The sequence below is a fragment of the Pelobates fuscus genome, chromosome 3, assembly GCF_036172605.1.
Source record: "Pelobates fuscus isolate aPelFus1 chromosome 3, aPelFus1.pri, whole genome shotgun sequence".
NCBI classification, from domain to species: domain Eukaryota; kingdom Metazoa; phylum Chordata; class Amphibia; order Anura; family Pelobatidae; genus Pelobates; species Pelobates fuscus.
The window spans coordinates 317,633,879-317,650,071 of record NC_086319.1 but is presented as its reverse complement, the minus strand read 5'-3'; the positions used below and the strand labels follow the sequence as shown (position 1 = coordinate 317,650,071).

The following is a 16,193-nucleotide window of genomic DNA, read 5'->3' as shown; positions in this document are numbered from 1 at the left end:
CGTGGGGAAGGGAGCCATCAGGCCGTCTGGATGGAGGAACAGCTAAGTCTCTACCTCTTTCGGAGGTAGAGACCACAGGTACCCTGACAGTACCCCCCCTCTCAGATACGCCCACCGGGCGGAATACACCAGGGCGAGAAGGGAATCGAGAGTGAAACGCCCTGCGGAGACGGGGAGCATGCACCTCCTCCTGAGGTACCCAACTTCTCTCCTCAGGACCATAACCCTTCCAATCGACCAGATATTGCAGTTTCCCCCGGGAGATTCGAGAATCAACGATGGAATTGACCTCATACTCCTCCTGACCCTCCACCTGAACTGAGCGGGGAGGGGCGATCGTGGAGGAGAACCTGTTACATATTAATGGTTTTAGCAAGGAAGCATGAAATGAATTAGGAATGCGTAAGGCATTAGGCAACGCTAAACGATACGCAACTGGGTTAATTTGAGACAGTACCCTGTAAGGTCCAATATATCGAGGAGCAAACTTCATGGACGGCACTTTTAACCGAATGTTTCTAGTACTTAACCATACTCTATCGCCTGGAACAAACACCGGTGCTGCCCTTCTACGTTTGTCAGCGTGTTTTTTAACCAGCGTAGAATTGTGCAGAAGGATTTGTCGAGTTTGATCCCACAACTTTCTTAAATTGGCAACATGAACATCCACCGACGGTATCCCTTGAGAAGAAGACTCCGAAGGAAGGATGGAAGGATGAAAGCCATAATTCAAGAAAAAAGGGCTAGAATGCGTAGAATCACAAATGAGATTGTTATGTGCAAATTCCGCCCAAGGAATCAAACCGACCCAATCGTCCTGGTGTTCTGAAACGAAACAACGCAAATATTGTTCAACTTTTTGGTTAGTGCGTTCAGCAGCTCCATTGGACTGAGGATGATAGGCAGAGGAGAAATTCAATTTGATGCCTAGTTGGGAGCAGAATGATCTCCAAAAACGGGAAACAAATTGGGAGCCTCTGTCAGAGACAATTTGGGAAGGTATCCCATGCAACCGGAAAATCTCCCTGGCGAATATCTCCGCTAATTCGGGCGAAGATGGGAGTTTAGGTAAGGGAATGAAGTGAGCCATTTTAGTAAATCTGTCTACCACAGTGAGGATGACAGTCTGCTTTTTAGAGATAGGCAAATCAACAATGAAGTCCATTGCCAGGCAGGACCAAGGCTTTTCAGGAACCTCTAAAGGGTGCAGAAATCCGCATGGAAGCGAATGGGGTAGCTTGGTCTTGGTACAAACTTCACATGCCCCGATGAATTCTTTAATATCCTTGCGTAAGTCAGGCCACCAAAAATCTTTAGAGACCAGCGCATAAGTCTTGCGGATGCCAGGATGCCCAGCCACCTTGCTGTTATGGAGACAGCGTAGCACCTCCAGTTGGAGAGCGGCAGGAACGAAGTGTCGATCCCCAGGAGTCTGTTTGGGTGCCAAATGCTGAAACTTCATGATCTCAGAGAGCAATGGAGAGTGAATCCTAAGATTCGTGTTCGCGATGATATTCCCCTTAGGAACTATGGAGGACAGAAGTGGTTCAGTTATAGTGGATGGTTCATATTGACGAGACAAAGCATCGGCTTTAGAGTTCTTAGAACCAGGTCTATACGTAAGTACATAATTAAAGTGAGTGAGGAACAAGGCCCAGCAAACCTGCCTGGCGGACAAGCGCTTAGCCTCCCCAATATAAGACAAGTTCTTATGATCCGTTAGAATAGTAACAGGGTGTAGTGTCCCTTCCAGTAAATGTCTCCACTCCTTTAAAGCCTTAATGACCGCTAACAGTTCCCTCTCCCCGATGTCATATCTGCTCTCAGGCCCAGAAATTTTTTTAGAGAAGAAACCACAAGGGTGTAACGGTTTATCCACCCCTAACCTTTGAGACAGAACAGCCCCAACTCCTGTCTCAGAAGCATCGACCTCGAGCAAGAAAGGCAGAGTCGTATCAGGATGAACTAGAATGGGAGCTGAGGCAAAAAGTTCCTTGAGAGTCTTAAAAGCACCAAGAGCTTCCTCAGACCAGAACTTAGTATCAGCCCCTTGTTTGGTCATATTGGTAATAGGCGCAATGATAGAGGAGTAACCCTTAATGAAGCGCCTATAGTAGTTGGAAAAACCAATAAACCTTTGGATAGCCTTGAGTCCTTTGGGCAAAGGCCAGTCTAAAATAGATTGGAGTTTACCAGGATCCATTTTAAAACCTTCCCCAGAAATCACGTACCCAAGAAAGTCTACCTGAGACTGATCAAAACTGCACTTCTCCAATTTGCAGTATAGACCATGTTGCAGAAGTTTGTGTAACACCTTCCTGACCTGTCTATGGTGAGTCTCAATCTCCTTAGAGTGTATTAGTATGTCGTCCAGGTAAACAATAACACAATCATGCTGAAACTCCCTAAGTACCTCATTAATCAAATCTTGAAATACTGCAGGAGCATTGCATAGTCCAAATGGCATAACAGTGTATTCGTAATGGCCATACCGGGTATTGAATGCCGTCATCCACTCGTGACCTTGCTGGATTCTCACCAAATTGTAAGCCCCTCTGAGATCTAACTTGGTGAAGATTTTGGAGCCCTTAAGACGATCAAATAACTCGGTAATCAGTGGGATAGGATAGGCATTTCTGACAGTTATTTTATTCAAGCCTCGGTAATCGATACAAGGTCTCAGCGTGCCATCCTTCTTCTTAATGAAAAAGAACCCCGCCCCGGCCGGAGAAGAAGACCTCCTGATGAATCCCTTTTCTAAATTCTCCTGAATATACTCCTCTAGAACCGAGTTTTCCTGAACAGACAAAGGATATACATGGCCCCTCGGAGGCATAGTCCCGGGTTGATTTTACAGTCAAATGACCTGTGTGGCGGCAAAGAATCGGCATTCTTCTTGTCAAACACTGCCCTTAAGTCTAGGTAAAGGTCTGGTATTTGTCTTTCTGTGGACTGAGTAGGATTCTCCTGTATGTTAGTATTAGCTAATGGAGAAACCTTGCACAAACACCGATCCTGGCAGCCCTGGCCCCACGAGAGTATCTCCCCTAACTCCCAATCGATAATAGGGTTATGTTCTTTCAACCATGGGTGCCCCAGAACTATGGGAACGGAAGGAGACGAAATGAGCAGAAGAGATAAATTCTCCACGTGTAGGATACCAACATTTAAATCAATGGGTATGGTCTCACGAAAGATAACAGGGTCTAGTAGTGGTCTACCATCTATGGCCTCAACGGCCAAGGGTGTCTCCCTTAGCTGGGATGGGAAATTGTTTTTACTAGCAAAGGCTTGGTCGATAAAATTCTCAGCAGCACCGGAATCTATCAAAGCCATAGCCCTTACTACTTCCCTCCCGCAAGTTAAGGAAACTGGTAGCAGAAGCCTGTGATCTTTATAATTAGGAGTAGAGGACAAAATAGAAACACCCAAGGCCTGTCCTCTAGAGAGACTTAGGTGCGAGCGTTTCCCGGGGCGGTTAGAACAGTTTGAGAGTAAATGACCCTTAGCTCCACAATACATACACAAACCCTCTCTTCTCCTGTACTGTCTTTCCTCCTCAGAGAGGCGGGTATACCCTATCTGCATAGGTTCAGGAAGCAAAGATACCGTGGAGTCAGGACTTGGAAAAGCGGGGGCTAACCTAAAAGAAGGTCTCCGGTTCCTCTCTTGAGTGTTCTGTCTCTCTCTTAAACGTTCATCTATACGAGAGATGAACGAAATTAAATCCTCTAAATTCTCAGGGAGTTCTCTGGTAGCAACCTCATCAAGGATTACTTCAGATAAGCCATTCAAAAATACATCCATATACGCCTGTTCATTCCACTTGACTTCTGACGCCAGAGACCTGAACTCTAGTGCACAATCCACCAGTGTTCGGTTCTCCTGTTTCAGACGCAACAGTAATCTGGCTGCATTAACCTTTCTACCTGGAGGGTCAAATGTTCTTCTAAAAGCAGCTACAAAGGCGTTATAGTTATAAACTAATGGGTTGTCGTTCTCCCATAATGGGTTGGCCCATCTCAGAGCTTTCTCAATAAGTAGGGTGATAATAAATCCTACCTTTGCCCTATCTGTAGGATAAGAGCAAGGTTGCAATTCAAAGTGGATACTAATTTGGTTTAAGAAACCACGACCCTTCTCAGGAGCCCCACCATAGCGTACTCGGGGGGTAATGCGAGAAGAAGCACCCACTGTGGCTACCTCTAGACCTGAACCGACAGGAGAAACAGGGGTATTACGTATCTCCTCTGGTGGGTTATTGGCACGAGATAATAGAGCCTGTAGCGCAAGCGCCATCTGATCCATTCTGTGATCCATGGCTTCAAACCTAGGATCAGGAGAAGCCAGCTGACTGTTTGTACTTGCAGGATCCATTGGCCCTGTCGTAATGTCAGGATCGGGACAGGGATCCAACACGCAGAGTACAAACAGTAGCCAGATACGTATACCGGACCTTAGAATGGCCGGACTAACGTAAGTAGTACAGTATAGAATGGTCAAAGACAAGCCGAGGTCGAGGGTAACAGAAGACAGGTAAGCGAGAGACAAGCCGAATCAAGGGTAACAGAGATAAGCAGAGTAAGGTAAACAAGCCGGGTCAAAACCAAAAGGGATAATAGAATACACAAGCACTGAGTGACTAGAACAAGCTAGAACCACGACAGGGCAATGAGCTAATGAAAGAAGCTCTGTTAAATACCCTGTTCAGAGCAGTAACCACGCCTCCGAGGCGTCCTGATTGGTCCTGCAGCAATTGAGTGACAGGTTGTTCCGGAGGAGTGTCCTGATGACAACTTCCTGCCTAGATGCTGTAAAAGGCAGTCACTCCCTCGCGGCCGGCCTTGCATGACCGGATAGACCGTGGGGAAGGGAGCCATCAGGCCGTCTGGATGGAGGAACAGCTAAGTCTCTACCACTTTCGGAGGTAGAGACCACAGGTACCCTGACAGAACTGCAGCGAGAAGCCTGATTTTGTCGGTAAAGGAGTGGCACCGTACAATGACATCCTGAAAGACAGCAGATGGTGCTTGTCTAGGTTTTCTGATTCTAAAGAAGCTGTCCAGCACAGGTTTTTCCACCTGGGCGTGTGGTAAGAGTGTGGCACGGAGACATCAAACATAGTGGGGCAGTTTGGTTGAGTAAATAGTGTCAGGGATCCCCCTGATTTTGATGTTAGTGCGTCTATTGCGGTCTTCTGCCATATCTACTCTTGTAGTGAGGGTGGATTGGGAGGCTTGCAGTCATTGAACATTTTCCCTTAGCCCCTTTACTTCCTGCCTCAGGTCCAGTATATCCTCCTCTGAGGCCTGTGTGTGTGAGGTCACCACCTGTATTTCGGTCTTGAGAAAGTCATGGTCCGCGGCATGCATCTGTCTCATTTCTCATTGTCTAATTTCCTTCCGTAGGTCAGCAATGTCTTGCTTAGTAGCTGGGGTTTGCTTGTCCCCCTTTGCTGATGCCACTGTGGTTGGCTGTGCTGTAGAGGACCCCAGCAGATCTACAGGAGGCTCTTCCGAGTCATGTAAATTCGGCCCGCGGTCCGGCGAGGCCGCCATCTTGCATCTTGGGCGCCATCGGACGCTGTAACAGGGCACCTCTGTCTTGGGTGTCCCTGATGACGCTTGGGTAAGGCCTCTGGGACCTTCGTCCCATGTTGTGAGTGTCTGGTGCGGTAGCACTGTTCAGTGGTTGGTTGTCACTTTGTGTACCATCAGTGCTGTTATCTCCGGCGCGGCCTTCGCCGTGCAAAACTCGATGTAGGCCCCAGTTTTCCGTTGGGTCTTCTTGTCCGTTTTCAGGAACAGAAAAGGCATCAGCGTGTTGCTCTTATTCACGGAGTGCCAAGGTGGGTAGCTACTCTCTTTGATGGCACTGTGGGGCATAGATTATTCACCAAGTATCAGGAGCTCTGCAGGATTGCATCCATTCAGATCATGCGCTAGGCTCCGCCCCTCAGCAGCAGTAAGACTTTTCATCAAAACTGCTTCTTTAACCTAGAATTCTTTAAGTGCTTAAAGTAAACATTAAATACAGTATACCATAAGTATATAGTAGTTATAATATAATGCATTTATAGCAGGCTAAAAGTGTCTGAAGTGATGCAAAAATGGAAACGGGCAATGTGCATGCTAGTTCCACCTGTTTCCAAGGTGACTGCTCCCCTTTTAGTACTTTAGATCACTTCTCAGAACGCAGCACTTTTTATATATAACCATCACAGTTCATTAGAATTGACCTACAACTTAGATGACAATGGCTTGTGTTTTATTAATAAAATGTCAATCGATCAAAACGTGTCCACTACATTGTATGTCTGCATGACACCTCAGCCAATACAAAACATCAAAACAAATGTATAATACTACACGAGTTCCAAGTCTACCTAAAATGGTATTAGCTGAAGCCAAGTCAAAATATATAAAAAGAATGGAAATAATCCACCAGATTAATTGAATTCCTGCAGGTTTTCTGGCAGCAAAATATCTCATTCTCTTGAGTTTGATACATAGCCCACCCGGCCTTTAAGAATAACTTTGAAAGAGACTGATGTGATGCAAAAAAACATCAGGAGCTTTTGTCTAGCTGATAAAATTTGCTTTGTGTAGAACGTACCGGTGATTTAATATTCTGTCAATTGGTATCAAGTGGAATAAATTTGCCTCTGAATTAGCTAAGTATTCTGCAATGTGATGATGCATTGATCTAATGTACCATTGGTCTTAAAGGAACACTTCACGCACCATAACCACTAAAAGCCACTGTAGTGGTTATGGTGCCAGGAATTTTAGTATGGTTTGAAAACTTACTGTGAGCCCTAAACGCCTGCACCAATATTTGTTCTTCTCCTGCTGGGGAAGCCAAATTTCCCTATAGAATAAAGCATTTCAAAATACAAAACAGGAACAGCGCATACACTGTGGTGTCACACAAACCAGAAACACTACCAGTTCCTTGAAATATAGCAAATATAGAGAACAGATGACCAGGCACACACAGGATAAGGATGTCCAAAATGCAGAGTTTATTAGAGCGGAATCCCAATGTTTTTGATCACAAAAGACGTCAGCCTAATGTGGATGTGCTGTGAATGACGCGTGTGCATTAGTCTTACATCATAGACAAGCATTGAATCAATGCCTATGGCTCAAATTTTCTACTTGCCCACTGGCCATTGGCGAGTGAAAAATCCACCCTGGTGAGTGGAAATTCTGCCATGAATCTTATATGCTTGCAGGTGCGAGTAACTTTAGGCCTGTCTAGTAGCATAGGGATTGATATTTTGAGTCCTATTAATACCTTTGTATAAACACTATCTCTACAAAAATTTAAACCTGTAACTAGTCACTCTTTGCTTATTGTCTGAGGATTTTATGCCCCCTAGTGGCTATGATCATCTCGTACATAGTAAGACCAGTTGTGGAACTCCTATTCAGGTGGGTTTAGATACAATCGATATCCAGAGACATGGGGTGTGATCAGGGATATCAGCTAGGAGACAGACGCTGGACAGTCACGAGATAGAGGCACATAAACACATGCTGTACAGGATAACAAGGACTAAGGAAATATACATTAAGAACATACAATAACTAATGCAAACATTTCGAGATTTTAAATTAAGTATATAATATATTTTGATACAAGTCCAGATGGTGGACTGAAAAGTCGACTACTGTGTTTATTACTACCGTTGATAAATAAAGGCAGCACAGCAAGCAATTTAAAATAAATCCAGTAACAGGACTTTTATTTTTTGGTTTTGTGTGTATGGCTGTGGTTGCGTGGTGGCCATGAACTATTAAGACATCGAGTGCAGAGACCTTCTCGATTTTATATATATATGTAATTGCCCTGAGATAAAAATAAAACTCTTCACCCTAATACCAGTCATAATGGAAGTTGAAGGATATGATTAAATATATTGAATTCACTTCTAATATCCATTTTCTAGGCATTTACCTCACAGGCAACATGAATTCTTAAGATAATTGCATGTTTCAGTTGAGATTAAAAATTACATTTTTCTTTTCTACGTCATGGATGGGTAAAGACTGAATTAATCATATTGTTGATTTTTTTTTTATACTTACACTTTTCATTGATTTTCACAAGGGCTTTCAACAGGCCATTTTTTTCCTCAGAGGGCGTAATAACCCTAGAAGCCTATGTCTTATTTTGTGCATGAATTTTTATTTTTTTTCAATTTGACGATTTTTATTGTTTTGCACAATGTAGGGGGTACAGAAAGAAAGAGGGAAAAGGGGAGAGGGAAATTGATTCCATCAATACAAAATTCAAAGTTTAGACTCGTACATAGCAGGCAATGGATACAGGTATAGTATACGTGTCGTGCGCATAAGGACATTGTCTTGTCATCAGCTTTCATTATGTGTCTCGTACTATATACATGTTATCTTATCTTATACTTATACTTGGCATAGCTCCATAGGGGGCCTGACGGTCCCGTCCACATCTCTCGCTCCATGTTGACATACAATTCCCTTGTTAGTTTGTATGGTACATTTACAGTTATTTGGTACGCGATCTCCACGTCCCACATACCCCATGTTTTGAGGGAAGTGTGATTTGGTGGGAATAGTGTTTTCAATCCCTGCTCATATGAGCTTTGTGTGTCCAGGTCAGTAAGTAAGCGCCTGAGACACGGGGGTGTCGATTGTTTTCAGTTTTGAGCAATTAACCTCTGTGCTGTCAGCACAACATGTAGTAGTAATTTTTGTGCGCGCCCTTGGTGGTCCTATCGGTAGGTCAGTTAGTAACAGCTGTGTGCATGAAATTTTTAACCGCTGATTGATGGATGGATTTGTGTCTCTAAAGTGTTTTCAAACACTTATTCCCTCAGGCAAGGTGGGGATATATAATGTCACTAGCACAGAGGGAATACTTAATAGGACTGGTAGCTTAGTCATTTTGTTTCTAGGCACAATAGTACAATTACAGCACTTAACACGCAAAAAGAGAAATATTAAATATATTATACTTATCAATAAAACTCTCTCTCCTTGTGTGCATCTCACTCTCTCTTGTAGAATGTTGGTACATGGTAACATTTTTCTAAAGTATTCTATGCACTTCTTCAGCATTAGCACCTTCTTCTGGTAACTCAACAAGCTAAAAGCACACAGAATGATGAAGCTTAAGTGCTAAAAGGTAGAAAGGTCTGTCTGACATTTGGAAAAACCTGATAAGAGGAACTTATTTTTTTTTTTTTTTTTAGCTTTGAAGAAGAATGCCATTTATATCTAAACTTTTTGTCTGGAACCAGAGCAACCTCATTCACCAACAGCCTGTTTGTCAATGAATGACTTCTAAAGAATAAAAAAAAAAAAAAAAAAAAACCAGGGATTCCCAATTTAGCCTTTATTCTTTGACAACTGCTGTGACTTTTAGTATCTTAGCTGCTGCAGGAGGATATTTCCCCGGCAGGGGGTGCTGTGGGCTCTATGACTTGCTTTACATATTTCATCTGCTTTGACTTAAAGGAAGTTTTCAAGCATATACCTTGTATTGCTATTCTCTGCATCCTCTATTCTGTTGCTGGGAGAGGAAAAGGGATCTTTCTTTCAAAAGGTATGCAGCCACCATCATATCACTTTTTTATATCATTATTACATTCTGGAGGGTATGTGTGTAACTCAAAATGTTTGCTTTCCTTCAAGGGGTGAAAATATATTTTCCAATAATTTAATATTAATGCCTCTATGTTATTTGCTCATGTTTCTACATATTTGTAAATATTTGATAAATAACTTTTCAAAAGTAATATTGGATTCAATAAATGGATTATATGTTGTATTTTCTTAATATCATAATCTCCATTAACACTATTACAATTTGTATGGTCTTCAAAACCATCACTTAATACTGGAACTTGCTATAAATGCCAATATTATAATAGTATTTAATACTGACAATATAATATAACACAGATATCTAACTTCCTTCCAAACGCAGCACTAATTTATTAATTATTATTTATGTATTATTTATTATCTAAATATTCATCATTCTGTCTCTGTTATGTTACATTATCACACTATAAGACCCCCATATGTTTCTGCAGGTATGACCTTGATAAACACAAAGCAATATAGACATATGATACAGTGTTTCTGTTTAGAGGTGTATATAAACGTGATAGACCATTGTGTATAATACAGATGTGTATCCTTCTGGAGTTATATCACACCAGGGCTGGGGTAAAGTAGTTCAGCTGTCACAGAGCTCAATCTCCCTTTTCTGGTCAGTCAGTGTTTTCTGAGACAGCATAGTAGGAGTTGCAGTTGAAAGGAAGGTAGGTAATGCCCAGTCCTGACCCATCAGGTAAACTGCTTGCAATGTGTTTAGTATACAGGTACCTACCTGCAATGATTACTAAACTGGCAATATCTCTGATAAAATCCCATGTGTATTTCACTACAACAGCTGACTCATCATATTTAACCATCCTAGAAAGGTGTGAAAAATCATTAGTTCTCAAAGCAATTCAATACCAATTTGTGGTCTCTGCAAGTCTAAAAGAAACTGCTTTGCAGATAGATGGTACTTGGTCATTTTAAAAGATCTTAGTGCCCTTGGCTATGTATTATTTTTTTGAATATCTTCCAGCATCTTTTTGGCTCAAATAAGTGTCCTTGCAGCCTGGCACCTTAGACATACACCTACTGGCAAGCTTGCAATAGCATGATGCATTTGTATTTAACCCTGTCCTAATTATAATATAATCCCCCCTCTTATAGTATTGTAAAGCACTGCGGAATCTGTTGGCGCTATATAAATTAGTAAATTAGCAATTAGTAAATAATAATAATATTAATAATAAAAAGCATTTGGAATACAAAGGATCAGCTGATCATTATTTATTTTTCTAGAGAAACTGTTAGTGATTTGAATTGTGAGAGTTTTCTAGTGGAGATAGTAAGCCTGGCTGACAGGTATCTGTTTTTGGTAATTGACATATTGTAGAAAGTAGAATGTTTTGATGTCTGTGATAATAGCGTTGTCATCAAGTTAATGTATTTCAATTAAGAGTTGAATTGTTATCCTCAAGTAGTGTTTGTCTTCTACATCACTTGAGCTGTAAGAGTCATGATCTAAATTAAAGGACTTTGAAGTAAGGATTCTCTGGTTTGTAGTCCAAGGATTTAGTTTTCATCCAAACTGCAAAATTTAGATAATATAATTAAGCAGGAAGACAATTCAAAATTGGCTTTTTGATAAAGGAAATTAAAGCACCAAAACAACTTTAGTTCAATGCTGTAGTTTTCGTCTAAAGATGAGTTATCCTCTTAATGATTGAGCCAATTGTCTAACAAGAAAAAAAATATGAGGCACAACTTTGGTTCTTTGTTGAGCTCATTTGCATACACCTACCCAGAATCCCTTGCAGTAGTGAGAACATTGTTAAAGTGAGATTTCTGTGGTAAAAGCAAGTTTTATGGCTTGCCTGGTGTGTGTATTTGTGTTTAACATTGCATTAACTAAGAAAAAAAAACTAGAATTTGTGCAATGTGTTTGATCCGCTGTAACTTAAAAGGTTCTCTTTCAGTGCACTATTATATATAGTTTTCAAAAGGACAGAAATGGGTTTCTTTTAATAACTAGTAGCCACCAATCAAGATACACAACAAAATAACCAATATTCATTCCAATTCTGGAAATCAGAAAAATAGACCATAAGAAAATATAATCACTGCACCAAAACTGTCCTGCCTGACACACACCTAGAATGTGTTACAAAGTTACTCTGGCAAACCATATTATTTGTTATAGAAAACAAAAAAACGAAAAAAAAAAACAATCAGATTGTGCTGGACCTTAGTCTCGTGTGGTTGTCAGTAACACCATGTTACTGACAACTGCTCAGCCCGGCAGTTCTCAGTAACAGATATAACAATTGTAGTGAAAGAAAAAAAATCAAATGATTGACACGCTCAGAAATAAGAACATGTGGAATAATCCAGATATTTTCATTGAACAGAAATACATATGTATTGATACAAGCAGGGGACTAAAGAACTAGTAGGTGTAATATCGCAGTAGCAAACTGAGTACTTTTCATTAAATTATTGTCTCTGCTGGTAAATATGTTAAGGCCAGGATTCCTATTAGCAATCATGGCAGGTGATCATACTGCTACCTTTTTTATAGAAAATCTCATGATGAGCCGAAGTGATTTAATATACACACCTATTCCCATCCACGGCTACACTACTGTTATATAGGAGCCAACCACTCTTTTTTTAAAGCTCTCCCCATTTTTGTTCAAATTTTACCCACATTTGGCCATAACCCACCCACTTTACTCCACTGTCCCTCCAACGAAGGTGTTTATTGATGTGTTAGTTTATAATTTGTACTTAGTAATATATTTATCTATCCCAACATTTAACAAATATGAATTTGCAAGGTGTGAAAAATAGAATTAAATGGAAAAATGCGCACCTCTTTATCCTTTAACTGGGCGTCTCCATCTTAGCTCCCTGCCAATCATTGTTCTAAACTCTATACTTTACACCTGGCAGTCAGCATAGAGAAGAAGAGAAATAAAACCATGTTTCCATTTCTTCTTTTCTTTAGCAATGCTACCCCTGGATTTGCCTTGTCTAAACTGAATTATGATGTCAGTTGCCAAATCTTTAACCCCTTAAGGACCAAACTTCTGGAATAAAAGGGAATCATGACATGTCACGCACGTCATGTGTCCTTAAGGGGTTAAAGGGACACTATAGTGCCAGGAATTACAAAGCTGTATTCCTGGCACTATCTCTTTCTGTCTACCCCCTCCCTCATGCACCCCCTACTCTGCTGCTGCTGTAAGTAAAGGGTTAAAAACCCTTTATGTACTTACCTGATCCCTGAACTGATGTCCCTTGGTGCTGAGTTGCGGCTCCACCTCCTCCGACATCCCTTGACGGATGGGCGCTAATGCACATGCCCGGCGAGTGCCACTTGCGCATTAGGCCTCCCCATATGAAAGCATTGAATCAATGTTTTCTTATGTGAAATAAATCTGACCTGGATGTCCTTATGCAGAGCGTGAGGACGTCTAGAATCATTTACCAGACCAAAAGTCTGTTAGGATCCAGGAAGCGCCTCCAGACAGCCACTAGGGGAGGACTTAACCCTGCAAGGTAATTATTGAAGTTTATGAAAACTGCAATAATTACAGTTGCAGGGTTAAGGGTAGTGGGAGTTGGCACCCAGACCACTCCAATGGGCAGAAGTGGTCTGGGTGCCTGGAGTGTCCCTTTAACCCAAGAAACTGGAGTGCTAGCCAATGGAAAAAGAAGAGGTGTGCTATACCTTTCTCTTAACAGATACTTGTTTGGTACTGGGGAAACCAGGGTTAACCCTGCACCCTCCACTTAAATGAAAACCTTTTGCTTATTGTAAGTGTGTGCTGAGTGCTTCGTGCGTTTTTTAAACTGATGTTGCACATCGGAATGAAACGTTGTTGATGGTGGCTTACTAGTTGAATAACATAGTATGAGCAATTAATATTTCTTTTTTACAGTGTTACACACAATCGTAAATATAAAGATAGCATTTTAATCACTCCTAAATCTTAAAAAACGTATAGACAAAATAATGCAGGTAGATCACATTCCAAATGTTCACTGTTATGTGTGAAGAATGCAATGCTCCCTTTCATCATTTCATTAAGACATATAGGAACGTGGTTCCCTCTGAAAATATGGTAAAGGAACTGGGTCCCATATAATCCCACTGCCCTGATAGTAAACTATTTTTCACTATGATGAAGTGGCCAGCTGTGCAATTGGGATGTAATTGTTCTGAAACATAAATAGGATTGATAAAAGCAATCTGAGTCTTAATAGAGTTTTTAACATTCAATAAATATATCAATATGAAACATTTCTGCTGTTGTTTACATTTCTTATTAAATGTTGTATTGTCTTTGTAACTGGATTGTTTCTTATCTGCAGAAATGAATGCCACTCGAAACACGGAGAGGTTGGGATGCACCAATGCTCTCTGGCACAGCACCATCTGTGCACAAGATCGAAACAGAACTTCATTTAATATGACTCACGGAAATCTCCAGCTCCCTACCTTTTCTCCCGCTGCCAAAGCACGTGTGATCATCACATTCGTTATTTTTATTTTGTCTGCCTTCTGCAATCTAGCTGCTCTCTGGGCAGCGGCCCGTACAAGTCGGAAGAAAAGGTCTCACGTGCGAATTCTAATCCTAAACCTTACGGCAGCAGATCTCCTTGTGACCTTCATTGTGATGCCGTTGGATGCTATCTGGAATATTACCGTGCAATGGCAAGCCGGAGATATAGCCTGTAGAATCCTCATGTTTCTGAAGCTTCTATCAATGTACTCCTGCGCGTTTGTCACCGTTGTTATCAGTGTGGATCGCCAGTCTGCCATCCTAAACCCACTTGCCATCAATGATGCCAAGAAGAAGAACAAGATAATGCTATTAGCGGCATGGCTGATGAGTGCTCTGCTATCAGTACCACAGGTACATAGAATATTTAAAGCAGCACTATTATCATTTCATCTCAATGGTGCCCATGGCACTGTCCCTACACTCATTGTTAAAAATGTTTTAAATAGTTTAACATTGTATAAGGATCCCGGCCACCCAGAGCCCAGTCCCTGCTGGAGGTATGTCTAAGGCAGAGATTACATGCTTCCTTCTAGCCATGCCAATTCATATTAACAATGGGCACTGTGTTAGGCTGAAAGCCATCAAGTGATACTCACAGCCAAGCCCAGCCACCCATTGTTGGTTAAACTTATGCTTCTTCAGTAGCCCGAGCAGCAGAGATAACATGCACTTTTCGCAGCAAAACAATACACATACAAAGTTCAGAAAAAAATACCTTAATCCATTGTTATGCTGGTTGCTGAAGTACTTTATATGTCTGATGTCTGTTTTTTTTGTGACAGTTTATAAAAGTGCGAATTTTTTTTTTTTTTGAAACTTAAAGTTTATTTGTTTTTGTTTTTGTTTTGTTCACTTTTTCGCAAACATTGTGGGAGGGGGTAGGGTACAGAAAGGAAAAAGGGAAGGGTTCAGGTATAGGGATACATCAGTTGGTTTTATTTCAACTGTACAGGTAGTAATATTTCAACTTATTACAGCATTGTTCAGATCGACAGTGATGAGCATTGGTTTTGGTAGCATGGTTGTGTACTGCGGCGTACTTACGAGGTAATGTTTGTTTCTGGTTTGGTGTTATGTTGCTTTGCTCTGCGTCTTGGGGGGTTTTGTGCGTCTGAGGGCGGCTATGCCTTTACCAGTGTATGTACCTCTCCGGTGATTGCGGTCTAATGCTCGATACTCCTCCACGTATCTCTTTTTCTTTATTTATCAAGTAACTATTCAGTAATTATGTGATTTTGGGGACAGTCTCTCACCACACGGGCGTGTGGGGGTAGTTTGAGTCGGTGTCTCATTGGGTGTTGCTGAGCGTCCTAATTTTTCCCCACGTCTCGTGGGCCGTTCGGACGCTCGGGCGTGTGCCAAGCTGTGCCGTTGCCATTAGTTCATATGACCAGTTTTGATCAACCTGTTTCACCAGCTCGGTTATCGTTGGCGTGGTGGTTTTTTTCCAGAGCCTAGATATTAGTAGGTGGGCAGAAATCAGAGTGTGATATATAGTGATTTTAATATGTTTTGGGATGCCCCCTGGTATCATGAATAATAGGCATTCCTGTGGCTGGTCCAACCTTGTGTCAGGCAGTAATTTTTGGAGTAAATGAGTCACCGCTTCCCACAGTGGGCTTATTTTGTCACAGGACCACCAGACGTGGAGCATCGTGCCCACCGCCCTTCCGCATCTCCAGCATACATTGCTGGTGTGGGGCCATATTTTATGTAGCTTCGCTGGTACTAGGTACCATCGATACATGATTTTGCGTTGCAATTCTAGGTGGGTGGCGCAGGCAGTGAGCCCACGATGTGCCGAGTACGCCCTGTCCCACTCATCATTAGAAAATGTTTGGCCTATTTCCCCGTGCCATTCTCTTTTTATGTGCTCTAGTGTGTGTGTTTGTGCGGAGACTAGTTTTTGATACCCCCAAGACATTGTCTTTTTGAGAGGCGCCGCTCCCACGCATTGCCTTTCAAATATCGTCATTTCTTTACTGTCGCTGATACCTGTTTGGTGTTTCAGTTTGTCTGCTACATATGA

At 41.7% G+C, this 16,193-nt stretch overlaps 1 protein-coding gene across 1 annotated transcript in view; it reads left to right on the top strand.

Annotated features, from left to right (window-relative positions):
- The first annotated feature begins 9,545 nt into the window (after positions 1-9,545).
- Positions 9,546-16,193, top strand: part of LOC134601188 (gonadotropin-releasing hormone II receptor-like) — a 55,095-nt gene continuing 48,447 nt past the window's right edge. Inside the window, exons 1-2 of the mRNA XM_063445645.1 lie at positions 9,546-9,591; positions 13,971-14,515. Coding sequence (XP_063301715.1) covers positions 13,973-14,515 — 543 coding nt within the window. The 5' untranslated portion in view covers positions 9,546-9,591; positions 13,971-13,972. The remainder of the gene's footprint in view (positions 9,592-13,970; positions 14,516-16,193) is intronic.